Source organism: Chelonia mydas, chromosome 7 (genome assembly GCF_015237465.2).
Source record: "Chelonia mydas isolate rCheMyd1 chromosome 7, rCheMyd1.pri.v2, whole genome shotgun sequence".
Classification (NCBI taxonomy): domain Eukaryota; kingdom Metazoa; phylum Chordata; order Testudines; family Cheloniidae; genus Chelonia; species Chelonia mydas.
Window position 1 is genome coordinate 121,158,124 of NC_057853.1, and position 21,164 is coordinate 121,179,287.

General features: G+C 54.2%; 1 protein-coding gene across 3 annotated transcripts in view; it reads right to left on the reverse strand.

Annotated features, from left to right (window-relative positions):
* FGF8 (fibroblast growth factor 8) overlaps nt 1–20,773 on the reverse strand; it is a 31,761-nt gene extending 10,988 nt beyond the window's left edge. The window contains exons 1-7 of one of the 3 annotated variants that reach the window (XM_043552075.1): nt 20,144–20,773; nt 19,158–19,291; nt 9,017–9,161; nt 7,857–7,892; nt 7,080–7,197; nt 3,973–4,009; nt 1,583–1,763 (exon numbers count right to left, since the gene is read on the reverse strand). In XM_043552075.1, the coding sequence (XP_043408010.1) occupies nt 1,583–1,607 (25 nt within the window). In that variant the 5' untranslated portion in view covers nt 1,608–1,763; nt 3,973–4,009; nt 7,080–7,197; ... (2 more) ...; nt 19,158–19,291; nt 20,144–20,773. Of the gene's footprint in view, nt 1–1,582; nt 1,764–3,972; nt 4,010–4,170; nt 5,284–7,079; nt 7,198–7,856; nt 7,893–9,016; nt 9,162–19,157; nt 19,292–20,143 lie in introns of those variants that run through there. The other 2 variants (XM_043552074.1, XM_007070457.3) reach the window with 2 other exon arrangements.
* Between the last annotated feature and the right edge of the window lie 391 nt (nt 20,774–21,164).

Genomic DNA, 21,164 nt, shown 5'->3' on the forward strand with positions numbered 1-21,164 from the left:
TTTAGCTTGGTCATTATTTAAATTTGCAATAGCTGCTCTTCTTTTTTTTTTATATACATATATATATATATATGTGTGTGTGTGTATATATATATATATGTGTGTGTGTGTGTATATATATATATATATTTATTTTTTTTTTAAAAAACAAGAAGAGATTTTTTTCATTTCCTGGGAAATAATCTAATACCCTTTCAACCTGGAGCTGCTTTATGCCAGGGCTATTTCATTTGAAAGGTTAATACAGAGCAAGATGTGGAATCCACACTTAGCTCTAACTATTAAAGTTCATCATAAAATTTTCAGCCAAACCAAAATATATATATTTTCCGCTAATCTCTCTGAGCAAGAAAGGGAAATTGCAGCTAATACCAAAGAAAAACAGTAACGATTCGAATGTGTAGCACATATAAATACGTACACATACAACAGACATGAGCATCTCCTGCCTCTGAAAGAACAGGAGGACTTGTGGCACCTTAGAGACTAACAAATTTATTTGAGCACAAGCTTTCGTGAGCTACAGCTGAAAGTGATGATGAAGTGAGCTGTAGCTCATGAAAGCTTATGCTCAAATAAATTGGTTAGTCTCTAAGGTGCCACAAGTCCTCCTTTTCTTTTTGCAGATACAGACTAACACGGCTGCTACTCTGAATCCTCCACTGAATTCACCACGAGCGGGAGCCAGCCTGTACCCTCATAGCTGCGTCCCACATGGGTGCAGAGACTGCCAAAGGCCTGCAACAATTTAGAGGGTCCCCAGCTCAGCTAAGACCCCTGACTTCCTGTATGTGTTTGACCATTTGATTGTGTAATTAACACACATGATCAAAGTATTTAGACTTTCACACGTCTTGGGGCTGCTCTGTCACACTCTTTCCCCTTTGAGAGTGAAAGCTGCAGGGACTGGTGTCTTTCCATGGGTGCCCTGTCAAAGGCCCCATCTGGGAGGCTCTAGGAATGGAACACCCTTGCAGGTGGCAGAGAGAATCCGTCTCTAGACTGATCTCCAATTCCAGAGCCTCCCCGCTTTTGTCTCTGGAGCAACACTGCAGTCCTCTTCACCTCCTCCCTCTCTGTACCTTAGCTCCGGGCTAGCCCGGATGGGTGTGGAAGTCTGGGGGACAGAGTATATTTAAGGGAAATACCACTCCCATTCAGAGGTTAGTTCTAATTTGGCCCCCCTTCCAACAAATCAGTAACTCATTTCTGTTTCTTTGAAGGGAATATTTGCAGCCATCTCTGTCCTGGAGCCCAGCCTGCCACCGGCTGCAGCAGCTATCAAACGGCAGGCCCTCAACGCACCCGGGTCAGGTGTAAAAAAACCCCCACAGCTCCTATTCCCTCCTTAGATACGGTGTCACTTGGAACACACCTTGACAATTGGCTCACATCAGAGCTAAGTCTTATTATAAACATTGATCCCCATGTTCTCCCTTTGCAGGACCCCACGACCCAAACGATTTCAATTATTCCTGGCTCACAAACGGGACGGGAACCATCCGTTACTATGCTGCACTGGTAACACTCCCCCATCACGTCTGTTCCCCCGCCCCCACATGCACCCGTCATGTGCCCTTACCATGAGCGTCCCCGTCCTCGGCCATGGCATTGATTTTCTTGTTGTCCAGGACTTGCACATGCTTCCCGCTGGTCCGGCTGTACAGCTGGTAGGTGCGGACGAGCCGTCGGCTGAGCTGGTCCGTCACCAGGCTCTGCTCCCTCACATGCTGTGTAAAATTAGGTGGGGACTGAACAGTTACCTTTAGGAAATTAAAAAATATACAACACACCATTATAATCTCTGCTCCTCCGAGGGGCTAATGGGCTGTGTGACGGTCGCTGGCCTCCAGCGGGGGGTGACGCGGCAGCTCGTTTGTATGGTGCAAAGCCAGGATCACTATCACTCATACCGCGCTTTCCAATGTACAGCACTGCACAAACACCAGCCAGTGGCGAGAAGGAAACCACTGGCTCCAGGCGTGCGCGGGCGATTATAGTTTGGCAGGGCAGATTCTGACCGTAGTTATGTCAGTTTTAGAACTAGTGTCATTCCATTGACTTCAGAGGAGTTACTTCGGATTTATACGGGTGGAAACCAGATCAGACTCCAGGCTGGAGCAAACTCCTCTCTCATTTACGCTGTCAGCCGTCAAGCCACTGACTCTGAGGGAGTTACTCCAGATTTACCTCCAAAGGGACAGCAGGATCTGTACCACTACATGATACAGCGTCCATACATCGTCCATGGGAAGAGACTGGTTCTCGCATTTTGTAACCACGGTCCTAAGGTGTCACCTAGCCATGTGCATGTATATATAGGTAATATCGTTCCCATTCGTTTTTAACAACTGCTTTTCTCTCTGGCCCTTTGCTCTTTATTTTTCTGCTCTTTCAAACAACCCCCTTCTAATTTTTGAGTCCTCGTTCAATGAAAACCCACCGATCAAGGCAGAGCCCTGAACTGCTCCAAGGGAACCGTGCCTGCGACCAAAATAACCGACGGCACAGAAAGCAAACACAGCCACAAATTATCCCCCAACTGGACTCAACCCTATGTAGCAGCCACGGCAGTTTGCAATTGTTTTTCCCTCTAATATTTATGAACGGCTCCATTTCCACCGAGCCCGGCAAGGGGTTTCCCACCAGCAGCCACCCCCTCCCAAACATTCCAACTAAACAGAAACCCGTTACTGACCCAGTTCTCTTCAGAACCAACTGTACCACTGGTGGGCTTTTGTTCCCGGTCAACAATTTGGGGAGCACCAAATCTGCTTTTCCTCTGCCCGTCAAGTCTGCTCAGAATTCCCTGGCCCTGGGCTCAAATCCCTCTTTTAAGTCTGAAAGGTTTTGCTTGCCCCTGACATTTATAAAGACGTATTCTGAGCAAATGTTGAGGAGATCGCTGTTCTCAGCATCACCCGAGCCCCCCGCCCCACCTCCATGTCAAACATGAAGGATTCCTCCCTGCCATCAGAACAGTCACTGCTTCCCCAAAGCTGAGTTTATATAGATATCTCTCCCTGACAATTTAATCTCTCTCTCTCTCTCTCTCTCTCTCTGTGTGTTTCCTATGGATGTTTTTTGGATAATATCTCTAGGTTCTCTTGCCAACTCTGATGAGGGTACCATGTGGAGAAGAGGATTGCCTGCCATACGGCTATTTGGTCTCCATCTGATACTCCAAAATATTGCAACTATGTTTTAACACAACTCCTTCTCGCAGGGTTGGCTCCGTTCCCTTTGCTTTCGCCCCCTTCATGCCGGAATCGTTATTTTTCCAAGCTTCCAAAATTGTAGATCAATGTCCTTTTTAAACAAAACCTCCCACCTGTAACCTCTCGATTGTTCCCACCCTGGGTTTGAAATCTGAGGGACCGCAATTCCCCGAGGTGGGTTTTGCACAGCATCGAGCTGTGCTGAGGACGGGCTGTTGAATATATTCACAACACGATTCGAAGCTTTAGCCATCAGAAAGAGTGACGCTAAAGACTGACATTATGGGCTGGGTCAAATCAGATTTTTTTTCTTTTTTTTTTTTAAAAAGTGAAGGCGTGTGTATAAAAAAAGACCCAATAGTGGAAAACCCACAATGCTACTTGCAATTAAAATAACCAAGCCACATACAAGTGGCTCTAATTTCAAGCAATCAACCTATACTTCCTGCTTTGTCTTTTGGCTCTTCTTCTCATTTCATTTCTTAAATCTGCAGCCTGCAGAAAGTAACCTTTTCTCCTTGAACCTCCTACAAATGGATTATTTTCCCTGGACCTTGGTGTAAAATAACTCTCCTTTCTGCCTCCTGTCTCCTGGGTCAAGAGTTACCACCAGTTTCCCCCTTCTTCCGAAAAATCCCCTTGGATTATTATTATATTTTTGTTAAAAAGCAGATTTGGCTCTGGAACAATTAAACAACAAGATTGTTTTTACTGGTTGGCTTCAAAGAAAGAAAGAATAAAAGAAGATACTTACCTGAGCTTGTAAGGAGAGAACAAACAAGTGCAATAACCTAAAATGGGGGGGTGGGGGAGAAAAGGGAAGGGGGAAAAAAAAGAGGTGTGAAGTGATTGCTTTGAAATGGAGCTGAAATAAATGTGGAAAATAAAGGCAGGGGGGTTTGCACCAGGGCTGGGGGAGGGAAAGCCGACAAATTCAGCCGAGATTACTTACAAATAGCTCAATACGGAGGAGGAGGGCTCCATCCTGGACTGAGCGGGCAGACAGAGCTGTAACTTTGTCAGAGGTGGGCGGCTGGTGCTGGGGGGGAAGGGGGGGCTTAAAGGGCTTTTCCAGCACGGTCCTTTCCTTGATGGTGTTGCAAAAAAATATATCAAAGATTCAGTGGGGCCGAGGGGCGCGTCCCCCCCAAACCAGCTGGCCGCAAGCAGAGAAGGCTACTCAGTGCAGGGGGCCCCGGCTGGCTCGCCCGCCCATCCCCCTGCAGGTCCGATCGCAGGGGGGGGGACTAGAAAGGTGGTTGTGGGGGGGTGACGGGACGGGCGAAATCTTCCAGTGCCCCCGGGGGCAGCTCCGGGAGCGCAGGATCTGAGCAGCGAGTGGGGAGCCCGCGGTGCGCCCCAGCGAGGAGGGGGGACGTTGGGGTGCAGGTGGAGGGTGAATCGAGGGGGCTCCCCCCTTTTATGGCTGGATGCTGAGAAACCCTTGGAAGCGGCCGGCGCTACGGCGGGGCTGGTCCCGGGGCGCGCCCTGTCCGTGCGCCCAGGCGGCCCCCCTCTCCGCCGGCTGGTGGGAGGCTCCCCCGGCCTTTCCGCGGGGCTCTGCTCTGCTGCCACCCGCGACGGGGGCGGCTTTGGGTGGGGGGCAGCCGGCCACGGGGGCACTGACGGGAGGCGAAGCGAGACCCGGCTTTAAAAGGGCCGGGCGAGGGGCGCAGGTTGGCGAGGGGCGCAGGGGCCCCGGGGCATGGCTGGCAGAGAAGAGCCACCGGCTGGATCCGAGCCCACGGGCCCCAGGCGCGCAGGGGAAGGCGGCTCGGGCTGGGCTGGGCGCGGCGTGTCCCGCTCTCCGCATGGGCTGGGGGGGTCCTGCTGGCGGGCGGCGGGGTGGGGGGCAGGCTGGTGGCGGAGGCTCCCCGGGTGATGGCCCCGTGTGGGGACGGACGGTGGCGTGTGGCTCGCTCCTCTCCCGGCGCAAAGTGTGGGAGTGAAGCTGGTCCCTCCTCTCGGCTGCAGCTCTCCAATGTCAGACCCCCTTCCCCTCTGGCCTGCGGAACCAGCCCCTCGCCTCCCGGCCTGTGCAGCGCAGGGCACCCCGCTCCGCCGCGGAGGGCAGGGAGGAGGGGCTGGGAGCGGAAAGCTGCAGGCTGCCCGGGCAGGAGGCAGTTAAAGGGGGGGGCGAGCGGGGGAGGGCGGGGGGTTGTAGGGTACAAGAGGGTGCTGGGGAAATGGGCTTGTGGGTTAGAGCCACAGCAAGCCTGGGGGCGGGGAGTGTGCAGGGGTTGTGAGCATGCACACGTGTGTGTCAAGGAGCAGAGGTGCGCTTGGGAGAGGGACGGGTTGGGGCTGAGCCAACACAAGTCATCAGTGGGTGCAGTGCAGACCTACACACGGCAACAGAGAAAGGCCAGGATCCCTTTACAGAAAAAAAGACCTTGGAAAAAATAAACCCCAGGCTAGATGGGGGGAAATACTGGACAGAAACAGCCGGCTGGGGGCTGCTGTTCTCAAGGAAGGCTAAAGGCTGAATATATGCCGCATGCCCTGCCACCTGTGGACCCTCGCTGGCCGCAGTGGTGCTGCCCTGTGAGAGCCAGGCTCTGAACCAGGTCCGTGTGTCTGGACTGACTGAGGATTTGGGAGCGGGACTAAGAAGAGGGGGGCCAAAGAGAAGGAAAGCAATGTAACACCCCATGCAGCTGGGAAGAGCAGAGTGCTGCAGAAGGAAGAAAACATTCATTTCTAACACAGAGAGAAAGGGCCAGACACCCAGGGCACTACAGAGGTGCCCAGAAATGCCCCTGTGCCCATCAGAGTCTCATCCCTTCTCTTCCATGGGATGGGGGCCAGATTCTCTTTGTGCTTTGAGATTCCCAAAGCGGAAACTTTCCCCTTCGAAACCCGAGAAAGCCTTTTGGGGATAGGGGCTGAAAGTCTAGAGGGAACGCAGACACTGTTTCCGCCCCTTACCCCCAAATCCTAACCTGGCTGCAAGCGCCTTCCCCATTCGGCAGAGCTACCAACCAAGGCTCTTGTCCAGCAAAGCACTTAAAGTACCTGCTTAAAGTTAAGTACCTGCTTAAGTGCTTTCCTGAAGAGGGCTGGTTTCCTCAATGATGGCCTATCAGCTTGGCCAGAGATACATACACTGAGTGTGTCTACGAATGCATGCACAGACACAGAGATCTGTATCATCCCCATCAACCTGCGGCCTGCAGGGTTTGTAGTTACACTGTTCTGTAGCAACAGCCCAGCCCCTGCAATGGGCCTGTGCCCGCTGCAGTGCGTGGTCCATTCCCCTAGCAATTGTTCTGAGGGTCCAGCCTGCAGATAGCACACCCAGCTCTGGCTGCTCTGTGTCTTTGTGGATTGGGGCAGACGGTGGGAGGCTGCCGTTCTAAGTGTGAGACATTAAAAGGATTACAGTGGAGAACAAGAGTTTTGGGGGCAGAAAACTGTCAACAAATAAATAAGCTGCAGGCCCCGTGGCCTTCACGCCTAATGGAACATTCTTTGCCACACTCCCCAACACACACAAATACACACATGCGGCACCGATGCCCAACAACCCCAAACGACAAGCGGTGCCAGTCTTGGAATTGCGGGGGGTGCACGTGAGGAGCCAGCAGCAGCAAATGAAGCCCCTGGAGACCCCCTGGCCGCCTCCCCGACATGTTATTTACCCTCTGCTGCTATCTCAAGCCCAAACACAACAAACAGAGAGGGGGGTCGAGAGGGATCCCGGTGCTGGGAGAATTCAGAGAGCGGCACACCTTGTGCTCTGGGGTAATTCTATCCCCGCTGCCTGCTGATAAGGCCAGCACAGCAGTGACACAAACTGCCAGAGCATGCAGAGAGAGAGAGTGTGCGTGTGTGTGTGTGCGCGTGTGTGTGCGGACTCACCTTCACATACAGCCTGGTGCGGGCTGGCAAAGGGAAGCGCTGGGCACTTTTTCTTGCAATGACCTCTGACCTGCCTACCTTTCAGCTTCCAGTAGAACAGGGGTGGGTTAAACCCGACCTAAGGCAGAGCAGGATGGGCATTTCAAAAAAAATATATATATATCTCAAGTCACCCAAACCAAAACACTCCACCCCACACACAGCTCGCCCCCCGGGGAGAGACCGACTCACGCGTGACAGATGTCAGTTACGGTGCCTAATGCACGACTAGCAGGGGCTCGGCTGCAGCGGCGCTGGGGACGGGACCGGACAGAGCTGTGGAAGCAGCCAGGCACCCGAACAGTAACGTGAAGTGAACAGACTGGAGAGGTGGTTGGATTAATTGGATAGTCCAGCCTGCCCTGATACGCTGCTTCGAACTGCTTTATGTCGTGCTAGTTACAACTAACCTACTGTGAACACTCACCACTGGCCAGAGGATGCTGGAGTTCCTGCTAAAGCAGCCAAGAGCCGTCAAACTAAAGTGTTTGCTTTCAGAGGTTAATTACAGCTTCTACCATTCAAACACGCTGAGTCAACCTGCAACGGTGCATGCTTAAAGGCCAGCCAAGGAGGATGCCAGGGATCTTGTTAAAGAAGAACCTTTCCTTGTCTATTGCAAAAGGAGGTGGGGCTGTTTAAACCTTACCTCTCCTCCCTCGAGCTTCCAGCGTGCTTGTTTAGATATACACACACACACACACACACACACACACACACGAAGACGATTTTCCCTACCTGATTCTGCAGGCAGGCCCATGCGCAAGGCTGTGCCTGAGATGAAGCAAAATAGAATCACTGGAAAAAACCCAAAATAAAACAAAGGCAGAAGCAAGGAAGTCCTGAAAGCAGGCAATTTGAGGGTGTGTTCGTGTGTTGGAGAGGCCAGGTGAGCTGCGACGTTGCAGATCAGATGGAAAAGCCAGCAGGAAATCTGCATCCTCAGACCCTCAGTAGCACCCACAGCTGCATTGGGTCCCTATAGACAACATCCATTGGGATCCTAGACCAAACCAGCCTTCCCTCCAGCCACTGAAAACAAGCACCTAACAACCACCAGCACCACTGGGCCGACCCACCAGGGCATGTATGTTTCCTAGTAAAGAGACCCCAGCACTACACACCCACCCTGCCACCCTTGGGAGCCAGAGACCAGGAGAGAGCCAGAGAAGGGTGGGGAAGGGAACAGACACTCTTTGAAATGACAGTGGGCAGTGCAGGCAGAGACGGGAGTCCCATTTGAAGAGGGGAAAGGGTGTGAGCTCAACACACAGCAAGTGGCCTGATTTGGCCAACCCACACCCTGCACGGATTGGATAGATTCTCTTCGGTAAATCTAACAGACTTTTCCCCCTCTGAATCTGGGCTGCTGTATGCACCCTGATCTCAGCTTCCCAGAGTCACCCGTTACATGGAAATGTTTCTCCAGTGGGAGGGGGACAAAACTATTTCTCTAGTTCTCAATGCCCCCGCCCCGCCGACCCCAGCTCGCTTTCATTCTCTTTGGCTGTAGAAGAGGCTCCGTGGCAGTGGTTCTCAACTTATTTACCACTGTGGGCTGCAGCTGTGTGCCGATTGGGCTGCAAGTGGCCCACGGGCTGCAGGTTGAGAACCACTGCTCCATGGTAACCTTGAGTAAGACCCAGGGAGCTTTTTCTCGGACACTTGGGTCCCAACTAAGCAGCTGTCCATGTGAGCGTCAGGTACGGCCCCAACATGGAGATCCCCGAGATAATCGGAGGGAGCGGAGAGGATTCCAGCCAGCAGGAGAAGGAGGAGATGGCTGCAGGAAAGGAGGCATGTTCAGTGCAGGAAACCCATGAACTGGGCGTTTAAAGAAAACACCAGGTGGCAAAATCGATCCTCTGTGTTACACTGAAAATCTCTAAGCAGCTCACCTGCCATGAGCGCACCCAAGCAGGGCTCTCTCTACCACAGAGAGAGGATGGGGAGGAAGAGACAGGTGAGGGCACGCTGCTGTCTATTCACTCTGTGTGTGTGTCCTTTGGCCCATCACAGATTAGGCTACTGGGCTCTTCACACCTGTCGAGTAAGGGACAAAGAGCATGCATGGGAGAGAGAACTGTGACGCTGATAATGACCCGCTGCCCCAAACGCTGCTGGTTTGCATGAGGAGGCAGAGAAATTACCTGGCCAAAAATGTTTACCCCCTTGCTGTCTGCTCCTTTCCCCTCTGCCCTGCAGTGAGTGACAGCTGCTAATTCACTGGCTGCCCCGCTCCCTCCCCCTTTCTCGCCCTGCTCTCTCTCCTCCTCTGCCTCCTTTATCTTATCAAAGCCCATAATTACAATTGCTATTTTGTTTCCTCAAATCAGCAATCAGTGCTATCGGGCAGTGCTGGAAAGCCAGCTCCTGTCAGCCTGAAGCCTGAGTGACAGGGTGAAGGAGCTTCCCCACACACACACACACCCACACACACACCATACATTCTCTCTGCCACACACAACACAACCCCAACACGTCGGCCACCCCCACGCGCTCCACAACCATTCCACCGGCCACTCTCCCACACCAGATATTCTCTCCCACACACCCTCTCCCCAGGTACACACACCTACATTCATCACACACCTCTCCCTGCCCTAACACAAATACACAGCCCTCCTTCTCATACTGCAATGTCTCTCTGCCTGACTCCCCTCCTGTGGGGAATCTCAAGAGGGGAGACCTGTCTCATGGGGATTAAAGCTAAAACGGGACTAGAGAGCATGTGGGATTTAGCTCCTAGGCCAACACTTCCCCGAAACCGTCTCCTCAGCTACCTCTAGGAAGAGGGAGGAGACAGGAGGCTGCCCTAAAAAGCTCTGGGAGCAGGTATGTGAAGGGTTAAAGGATCCTTGGTTAACTTAATCACAAAATGCAAATGCCCCCGGTCACTTTGCTGTGACACCGACCCAGCGGCTGGCCACCAGCCCAGGTTGTATTTGCTCAGTTTACCAGTCAGTAAAGTGGGTTCTAGCCCACGAAAGCTTATGCCCAGATAAATGTGTTAGTCTCTAAAGTGCCACAAGGACTCCTCGTTGTTTTTGCAGTCAATAAAGGCCATTTCCAATGGCTGGATCTGCAAATTTCCACCTGGTCTAATCCGGACAAGCTCTTTTTCCCTGTCACACCCCAGCAGCGTGGAGCTCATGAGGCTGTAGCCAGGCAGAATGGACTCCAGCTCCCTCTCCCATCGCTGGGGCGATGCAGGTGGGCTAGAGAGAGCAAACACATGGCTGCATCAGTGACATCGGCAAACACGGCCCACAGAGGCCAGCGGCATGGCATCAGAAGGCTCTTTATTCAGTCATGTTTCAGGCCGCACTTCGAAACAGAATTAGGCTTGTGTGCGTTATCCTTCTTACACTGGCTAGAAAACACCAAAAGGGTATTTTTGATTTTCCCTACCTTTCCCTACCTAAAGTGGGTTCCCCCCAACCCCACATGCTTTTCACATTAGGAATCCAGGTCTTGTCTCATCCTCTGTTACCTAGAAGCGTCTATGGACAACTGAAGAACTGGTAGGACTGAGAGTGAAATCTGATCTGCTGAGTGGGGAAGGGATTTTTACTCACACTCTTAGCAAATGTGTTGCTTGTGCTAAAACCTATAACTCAAAGTTAGGAGACACACTTGGGAGAAAAACTTTCTCTGTTCAGAATCAGCAGTGCTGATTCTTTGGTTAAGGGCCGAGAAAGCTCCCCAGACCATCTCTCTGGGTCACCCGAGGAGACTTCCAGCAAAGCCAGGGGAGACAAGATTAGATTTTCCTGCTATTCTGAAGTAAAATAAGCCCCCACTCCTCTAAAAACCAAAATCAAACAAGGGGTACAAACCCCACCTCCCTTCTCCCAAGCCTGCCCTCATTGAAGTCAATGGCCAAACTTCCTTTGCCTTCAACAGAAGCCGAATCAGGCCTCGTGTTCATATCCTGCTATAAGGGAACGGGAAACTCTGCCCACCCCTTCATTGTGTCTTGGTACAATCCGCACAGTACAGACAGAGCAGCCAGCATTCGCACCCGGCCCCCATGCACAGCTCAGATCCCAGAGCAGACACACACCCGGCAGTGGAGAGATGGGAGCAGGCTACCCTGACCAGGGGAGATTTATGACAGGCGGTGCGGGGTCAGGGTCAGCAGCGAGCTAACAGGCTAGGATAGCAGGACTCAGCCAGCTCGGGTGCCCCCGCTCTTGACATGCAGGTTGAAGTGCCACTCACAGCTGTAAAATAGTTTCAATGGGGGATAAGCCAGAGGCAGCCGCACTCTCCCAACCACCCAGCATGACGCAAGAGCTGCATTTATCCCGCATGGGGGGGCGGGGGAGGTCCAGCTCCCACCGTCGCTAATAGGCACAGAAAACGACTGCCACAGCTTGCCTGCTGTTTATCATTGAGAAGGTGAGAACAGTGTGGTTTAGTGGGTAGAGCTAGGTACCAGGATGCCTGGGTTCTATTCCTAACCCTGCTGGGTGACCTGGGGCAAGTCACTTTCCCTCCTCTGTGCCTCAGTTTACCCATCTGTGAAATGGGGCTGATACTTAGGCTCATTTGGAGATCTACGGAAGCCTGAGAGGTTTGACTATTTCTTAAAGGGCTTCCCCCCACACACATTAAGAAATTTGGTCTCATCTCCCCTAGAAGGCTCTATGGGTGACTAGAGAACTGGTAAGCCTATTGTCTCATTGTTTCCTTGGACTCCCTCCCTCTGTCTGTATCCATCTGTCATATCTTGTCTCACACTTGTGAGCTCTTTTTGTCCCATGTTTGTGCAGCGCCTAGCGCGCTGGGGCCCTGGTCTGGTCTCCTAGGTGCTGCGGTAATACAATTAACAATCCCCGGAGGCACGCCTCAAAATCAGGAGACACAAAACTTGGCCTTTTTCTAAGGTAAGAAACCAACCCACTGGGGATTTCTTTTTCCGCCTGAAAGAAACCCGCAAGGGCCCGAGTCCAGTTATTGCTGCGTCTTTTGCGAACCAGGAGAGTCAAAACACTCAGCCCCTGGAGCGCAGCTCGTTTCACGGCTCCTCAGCTGGTGTAAGAGGGGCGTCACGGAGGTCGGGGGGCTGGGCCCATGTTTATCAGCTGGCACGCCAGCCCCCACAGCCTAAGGGCAAAATTCCGCTCTCCAAGACGCGCTGCGGTTAACTGTCGCGTATCTCGGAGAGCACGATTTTTCCGTAACCTCCTTGCACCCGCTGGGAACTTCCTCTTTATAGATATTAAGGCCAGGGGAGACCATTGTGGCCACTAGTCCGACCTTCTGCATAGCACAGGTCAGAGCTCAACCCAGCAATTCCCACCTCCCTAGGAACGGGCTGTCCAATGGTTAATTCCCCACCCCTTGTGAAAAACATGGGCCTTATTTCTAGTCTGGCCTTTCGTCCTCCAACCCCTGGATCCCGTTCTGCCTCTGCTAGGTCAAAGAGCCCTGGGCTATCAGCATTCTCCTCCCCACGTAGGTACTCCTGGACCAGGATCGAGTCACCTCTCGCTGTCTGTTTCCTGATCTAGTGGCTCAGGGGCCTTTCCTTGTGGGCAGGGCCACAGAGATCAGAGCCACGCCATGTGCCAAAGCTGGTATGGGCTGGATGGGCACAACTGGGGATCAAGGATTCCCCCATCCCACGCCATAGTACCCCCTTTTGGAAGACGTCTACGCTGCAGTAGGAGGGGCGACTGCAGCATGTGTAGACATCCCTGAGCTAGCTTTGACCCAGTAGTGAGACCGCAGCAGCATGGACGTCAATCCGGCTAGCGACCCAAGTAAGCACCCAGGGAGCCAGGCGGGCACATTCAGCCTGCACTGACGTCCGGGACTGCCGCACCTTCGCTGCTCCTGGCATCCGCGCCAGCTCCGTTACAGCGAGCAGGATATGGCTCTGCGTGCTGCAGTCACGCTGCAGTGTAGCCAGTCCCTGAGGGAGGAGCCAGTCCTGCCCCCTCCCGGGGATAGGGACAGGGAAGCACAGAAACCCAGAGCTCACAGCCCTGTCCCCTGAGAGAGGAAGGGCCGGCAAGTGAGGCCGCTGGGTCAGAACAGTCGCCGCCAAGATGCCTAGCAGACCCCCGGGCTGGGTGCATGGCCCTGGCTGGTCCCCAGCCCACGAAGGCCCCACAGCCGCACCTAGAATCTCTTTCCAGGCAATTCTGTTTTCCAAAAAGGGAGAGCCACAAACCTGCCCCTCTGGCCCCAGCTGGGCTGGGCTCCCAGGGCGTCCCACACCTTCCTGCTTCAGGGCCTCCTGCGGGAGTCTGCCACGCTCCACTCCCTGCGCACGGCCTCCTACGGCTTCCTCCCTTTTCCCCAGCAGCTTCCACTGCCTCCCTGCCCAGCGGACTCTGGCAGCCTTTGCCGGGGGACTCCCCGCTGCGCCCACTCCCTGTTCCTCTTCTGGGACAGCGGCCCCAGGACCGACCATCGCCAGCTTCAGCCAGCACCTGGCCCCAGGACCAACTGCCGCCCCCTCCACCCAGTCCCAGAATCGACCAGCACCTGGCCCCAGGACCAACCGTCGCCACCTTCAGCCCACCAGCGCCCGGCCCCAGGACCAACCGCCCCAGCCCCCGGCCCCAGGACCAGCCCAGCCCCAGCCCCCGGCCCCAGGACCGACCACCCCAGCCCCAGCCCCAGCGCCTGGCCCATTGGTCCAGGCCCCACCCCAGGAGTTAGCTCCACTCCTCCCGACTCTGCTCACCAGCCACAACCCAGCTGGGCTGCTGTCCTCCCCAGCCAGCTCCTAGCTGCTGGGCTTCCTCCCTTTTCAAGCCCTACACCCAGGGAGGCTAATCGAACAGGGCCCTAGCCCTGACTGTTCCATGGTATGGGCACGCAGCTGGCACCCATCTGCTGAGCGGGCGCACACACATGCAGTCACAGGGTGCGTCCTGTGCAGACAGACTCCCATGCCAACAGATCCCCTTACTGTAATCGCCCCGGGCACGGCCAGCCCCAGGCACACGCTGCCATATTCACATGGCGTTGCAGTAGTACTGAGAGCCCAACCGTGCCAGGGGCTGTACACCCAGAGTAGGAGACACCTGAGCACCCGCTGGTCCCAGAGCCCTAGGGTTGGTGCCTTCTTGTGCCCTCAGGTCCTGACATCTGCAGGCCGAGGGCTCCTGGAGCCTTTGAGCCCTGGAGTCCCTGCCAGCAGCTGCTTGTGCATTTGGCTTCTGTTTTCTCCTGGCATCTGCAGACCAGCGTGGGCCTCACCGACTCCGACCCACCCTTGGGTTCTGGCATCTCTGGGCCTGACTCTTCTGGCCCCAGGAGCAAGGGTGAAACACCCCAGCTCCAACCACTTCACAAAGTGTGTAATGTGTCCGCCTGCTGCCAGTCACCTAGAGACCGATGCCAGAGGAGCGAGGAGCCATGAAGACGGCAGCTCAGCCTACATTGGACCAGCCGGGCGGCTGCAGCATCTCCAGCGTTGTGCTCGGGGTTCCTGGGTCATCGTGAGCCATCACAACCATCATTGTGTGTTCAAGAACGTACAGCCGCTGTCCAGCAGCCAGAGGCGTTAGTCTGGAGTCCCGTGGAGCCACCGTGTCTCTGCTAGGCTCACATTTCATCTCCTGCCTGTGCCAGTTCCACCCTACCCAGGCGTTTGCCGTACCAAGCAGCGATTGCCGAGGTAGCGATGTGGCAGCCCAAGATTTAGCCGCCAAAAGGGATTCCCTGCTTTGCTCAGCGGGCAGCTGTCCCACAGAGGGTGTGACGTGTGTGTGAAGCCAGCACTTCCACAACCTGAGACTATCACCAGAAACACCGTCTATGCATAGGAACATGTAATCCCCCATGTATACACAGCAGCGTAGACACGTACAGGTTTATAACGGTCTCCTCCACATGCAGAATCTCCCATGCGGGTGCACACACATGGCGATCTGTGCTTATGCAGGCAAGAAAACTCCCCGGCACGTATAGTAATGTCTGTACAGTGCTTTGAAGCTGGTACAAGTGATTTGGGCTCCGAGTGAATCTCTCACACACACACACGCAATTTAAAATCCGTTTTAAAGGCTCATGAAACACCCAAAGAAACTCCCCAAGTAAGCGAAGATCCTAAGGTCAGGGACTTTTCCCTTTCAGGCAAAACATCCTCAAAAAGCTCCACTTTACCACCCCTTAGTTTTAGGGTGACTCCCTTGAAAAAAGCAGCTTTAGAGGAAATGGTAAAAGCAACCTCTTGGCACCGAGACAGATGACATTTCCCCTGCCAATTCTGCCTGTCTCCACAAGGTGGCATCAGTAATATTAGGTAGGCATGGAGAAGAGTCCCACAGAAGAGCGGTAGCCAGCTGTTTGTCCCAAGGATGTGCAGGTGTGGAGTGGGGTTTCCAAGCTGGGGATCGTTTCCCTTCCCAGTGCTCCCGACTCGGCCCCAGCGTTCTGGTGCAGGACCCGGGAGCTGCTGCGCGCTGCATCAAATGCCAGGCACCGATTCCTCCTCCTAGCAGTCCCGCGGCAGGTGCCGTCCTCGGGGGAGCACAGGCCTTTAGCCGGGCAGGCGCCGTGCACTTTTGGAAGCCAGGGAATCTGATCTTTGTGGAAATGAGGAGCTGAGAGCATCAGCAACGGGGTCAATTCTGTCCCCAGATGCCACGGAGTCCAGGGGAGCCGCCGGCAGCATCTGGGGGCGGGATCCGGCCCAGCAGAAGTAGGTGCTCTGCAAGCAAACAGCTGAGTTGATCCCCCTCTTAGTCCAAGCCTGCAGCCTCCTGCCCCACTAGTCCAGCCCTAGGCTCCCTCCCAGCTCTGCTGCATGCCCCTCAGCCCTGCCCGGCAGCCCCTCTGCTGGGCTCTCTCCTCCCCACAGCTCTGCTGATGCCCCGCTCCCCAAGACACACTATTCCAGTCCCAGGATGTCCACACAGATCTGACAACGCAGCTCCCCTCTGCTACATTCCCCAGCCCCCCTCTGGCTCTTCTAGTCAGCCGCCTCCCTGGGGCAGAGCCTGCAGAATTGTGGGTAATTCTCCCACAACTGTGCACTATGGAAAAGTGCCCACGAGAGGGTGAAACTCCCCCGCCTCGTGTTAACCCAAGACCGGCTCTGGAAACTGAACTACATCTCCAGAGGTAGGAGACAGGTAACAGCCAATCCAGCAGGTCATCTCGCCCTGCACTAATCCGACCTGAAGCCCGCTCTGACGACAGCACCCTGCAGGAGACATCAAATACAGCGGCTGCACAGTCCAAAGAGAGACAGGTCAGGCAGGGCAGCTCACAGTTACCACTCCTGGTTCCTGGGAGGCCTGTAAATAGGCCAGGGACCTACTGCCTTCCGTCCTCCAGATCACTCCCCTGCCGGATCAGGGCCCTCCGGGCACCTTGACCTTCCCCCACTGGTCACCGGGACACAACCTACTGCAGCAACGCTAGCCACCCATGAGGAGCATACCAGGGACTGGGACCTGAGAGACACAGCGAGGCACCTCAACCAGGGCTGAGTCCCTGCCCCGCTCGGTGCCTCAGTTTCCCCTTCCAAGGTGGCAAAACAGATACTGATGCCACTCACAGCTGCATCCACCAAATACCTGAGAAGCGCATTGAGATCTGGGACTGAGGGGTAAAGGGTGGCAATCTGGGCTGGCATGCAGCTCTTCCCACAGGGGAACGTGCTTTGGGGTAACTGCTGCCCCAGGCCAGCTCCCCCAGTTCCCGCGGGCAGCAGCACCCTCTTGTTTCAGTTGGAAGTGTGTACCCCCGGAGGTCCGGTTCCCCACCCCCAGCCACGTGCTCCCCACCCCTCAGTGCCAGGACAAGAGTGAGAGCTGCCGCGTCTGGGCCCTGCCGCCCCTGCAAAAGGGAACCACAGGGCAGAGTGGCAGAGGAATGGGGCTAGCAGCCTACGCAGAAATGCTTCCGGGCCAGAGAGCGCTGGCAGGGCCTGGGCGAAGGGCCACAGGTGGAAACTGGAAACACATGGGCAGAGATTGCTGCTCAGGAAGGATCCTGCGGCAAATCGCCCAGCGAGATCCGCAGGAGCCACTCGCAGCCGGGACCAGCCTAGCACGCCCCCTACAGGCTCAGCCGAGGAGGCGCCCCATGGAGAGCAGCCCCCCAAGTCACCCTCCAACCGAGAGCAGCCCAGTGTGGCTCCTACCAGGTCAGCGACGGAGAGGCAATTCCCAGCAGAGCCCAGCCCCCCGCTCAATGGGGAGGAGGCGACTGCCAGCCAAACCACCAACGTTCCTACCAATTCCCAGCCAAGACCAGCTCGGCGCGACTCCTGCTATCAGCTTGCCTCTTCGATCAGCTTCTGACGGAGCCGAGGGGAGTCTCAGCTGCAGCAGCGCCCGGGTTGCACGCACAGAGCAAGGCCAGCAGTGCACGGGGGTGAGTCCACACTCATGTCTGGCCATCAACGGGTGGATCCTGCCACATTGCAGGGTTCTACTGTGACTACTCCACTGACCACCACGAGGAGGAGTGGAGAGGTACCCTCAGCCCATGCAGCCTACCCGGTCCATTCAGCAAGCCCAGCAGGTGCCTTTGACCTGGGCCATCTCACACTCTAAATTCAGAAAGCCAACCTGAGCAGAAAGCTCTCTGCCCCCACTTCGTAAGCCACCTTTTAGGTAGATGGGGAGATCTTGATGTTTCAGGAGGATGGAATGACTGGATGAGTTAGAGAAAGGTCATGGGCCTTGGATGAGGTGGGCTCATTTAAATAACATCTGTTCTAATACGGTGTTGACACAGATGTCAGGGAGGCATTTGTCTTAGTGTGACAGGACATTAGCACTATGCAAAGTCATTGCAGTCCACGTTAAATGGATTAAAAACTGGCTAACTGATAGATCTCAAAACCAAATTGTAAGTCGGCATCATTATCCAATGGGGGTGTTTTAGCGGGGTCCCAGTGGGGATCTGTTCTTGTTCCAATGTCTATCTTTATCAATCACCTGGAAGAAAATGGTAAAATTTGCAGATGACACAAAAATTGGCGGAGTGGTAAATAATGACGGGGACAGTTATAGAGACCAGCCAGGATCTCTGGGTAAGATGGTCTCATCTGAACATGAGTTTTAACACAGCCAAATGCAAGGTCAGACATCTAGAAACAAAGAATGTAGGCCACAGCTACAGGATGGGGGACTGTATCTGGGAATGCAATGACAGTGAAAAGGACTTAGGGGTCATGGTAGAAACCAACTGAACATGAGCTCCCAGTGTGACACCATTGCTAAGAGGGCCATGCGATCCTGGGATGTGGAAAGCAGAAAAATATCAAGTCGCGACAGGGAGACGGCGTTACCCTGTCTACGGCATTAGTGAACCCATGACTGGATACAGTGTCCTGCTCTGACCGCCACACGTCAAAAAAAAAAGACATTGACAAATTGGAGAAGGTTCAGAAAAGAGCTACGGGAACATTCTGAGAACTGGGAAAACTGCCTCATAGTGAGAGACTCAAGAAGCTCAGTGTATTTGGTTCATCCAAGGGAAGGTTTAGAGGTAAACGCTGTGATCAAGTCAAGTCCCTCCATGGGGAGGAGATGTCTGCTAGCAGACAGCTCTTTAATCTGTCAGAGGAAGGTCTAACGCAGGGGTCCTCAAACTTCATTGCACCACGAGCCCCTTCAGACAACAAAAATTACTTCACAACCTCAGGAGGGGGGACCAAAGCCTGAGCCCACCCAAGTCTCACTGCCGGGGATGGGGGCACCAAAGCCCGAGCCCCACCGCTCCGGGCAGGGGGGCCAAAGCTGAAGCTCAAGGGCTTTGGCTCCAGGCAGGGGGGCCTGTAACCTGAGTCCTGCCGCCCAGGACTGCAGCCTTCAGGCTTTGGTGTCGGCCCTGGGCAGTGGGGCACGGGCTTCAGCCCCGAGCCCCAGCAAGTCTAAGCCAGCCCTGGCAACCTCGTTCAAATGGGGTTGTGACCCACTTTCGGGTCCCAACTCACAGTTTGAGAACTGCTGGTCTAATGTGATCCAGTGCCTGGAAGTTGAAACGAGACAAATTCAGACTGGAAATAAGGCGTACATTTTTAAGTGACAGTAATTAATCACTGGAACAACTTACCAAGGATTGTGGTGGATTCTCCATCGCTGGCAGTTTTTATATCAAGAGGGGATGTTTTTCTTGACGCTCTGCTCTGGTTCAAGCAGGAATGAATTCAGGGCTGTCCGATGACCCGGGTTCCGTAGGTAGTGAGACTAGATAATCACAACAGTCACTTCCAATCTATAAAATCAAAACCTTCTGCAGGAACATGTTGATTTCAATGACATTTTTGCTGAAAACAATGTGGCAACGTATCATTTGAACTTCCCCTTTTTGTTTCAACAAGGTAAAGGCATTTCACTTTGACTTTAGAACGTTGATTCATTTCATTTAGAAGTTTATACTAGATTAAAATCGTAATTTTAATAGTTTATTGGGGCTTAAATTATGTTTTGACTTTATCGCAATGAAACGGTTTTACCTGATTGAAACAAAACGATTCAATGTTTCGGGATTGCATTTTTTTGGAACCTCCGAGCCATGAGAAATTTCAGCATTTTCATTCCTGTTCGGAACAAAAACAAAAGACAAAATGTTGAAATTTCCCAATGAACAGAAATTCTGTTTTCTGACCAGCTTTCCCACCTCTTCCCACATAGCCTAGCACCTAAAGCAGGGGTTCCCTACCTGCTGTGGAGAGGTGGAGCCCAGCTAGATCCCGAGTACACAGGAAGAGCATCTTAGGGTGGAAAAGGTTGAGATCCCCTTGCTCAGAGGCCCTACCTGAGATCAGGTCTCCAGTGTGCAAGGTGCTGTACACACTCATAGTCAGGGAGAGTCTCTACTGTGAAGAGTTCACAATCCAAACAGACCAAAGGTGCATTGTCATCCCCAGGGCACAGATGTTCCTCCTTTGCCACTTGAGCTAAAGGAGACCCTCCACTAGCTGTTACCAATGTATGGCCTATGACGCAGAGTTGAGCAGTTCTCATGCTAACCAGGAGAGGGCAGTGGTGCCTCACACGGTACCCACCTATCGCAACAGGCGATAATACGCTACTCACCCTCAGGACAAGGAAAGCTCCCGGGCTCCAAGGTCCTTCCAGTTCCGTAGAGTGGCTCCTTGTGCAATGGCCTTTCCCCCAGAGAGAATCACTGTGCCTTGGCGAGAGCAGCAGCTCTTCCGACCCGAGAGTTCAGGGACGCTTTCCGACGGGCCCGAGGGGATGCCAGAACCAGGCAGTTGCACACAGGAAAGGAGCAGAGACCTGGACACCACATCCCCCAGCCTGGACGCCAGGGAGCGGTGGGTGGCCAGTGTCACGTTGGGTGGCCAGTGTCACGTTAAGTGACAGTCTCTACCCACTTCCCCCAGCCTCACACATGCTCCCGAGGGCACCTCCCAAAAGACAGGCGAAAGGCAGGGAAATCGGGGCCTGGGGCAGGTTTATGGCAGGGCTAGGACAAGGTTTGGGCCATTGCCACCCAAAACACACAAGCCCAGAGGCCCCTCAGCCAAGAGAGATTCCTGCTCTCCTTCCTCCCGCTCCCCTGGGGCTTCTCTCCCCCCGCGTCTGCCGAGCCTGTACAAAGGGACCCCTGCGTTAATGGTGCGTTTCAGAGTCAACGGCAGCTTGTCCATGGCTGAGCAGAGCTGAGCGCCCCGGGCGTTCCTGCTGCTCTTCATTAACCCTCCCCCCCACACAGGTAAGGGATGCCTTTAACACCTCACCCCCCGAATGTGATACATGGGAATGACCTTGTATTCTATACCCACAGCACACAGCTGGCCCCGGGGCAAAGCACGCAGGGCGGCTCTGGGCTGGGGGACACAGCTCCTCCTGCTAGTTACTAGCAACACGTAAGTCATGTATGCCACGCACAATGGCCCATCAGGCCATGAGACCCCCACAGTGTCCCCCACCCCGATCCCGGCCTGCCCCCCGCTCTGCTCCCACATCCCTGCACCTCAGTTGGAGATGTCAGAGGTGGAGTAGCCCCAGTTAGCTCATTCCCTGGCTTGCTCCCCTCAGTCTATCCTTCGGGGCTTTAGCCCAAGCCGTCAGGCTCCCACTCCCTTGGGAC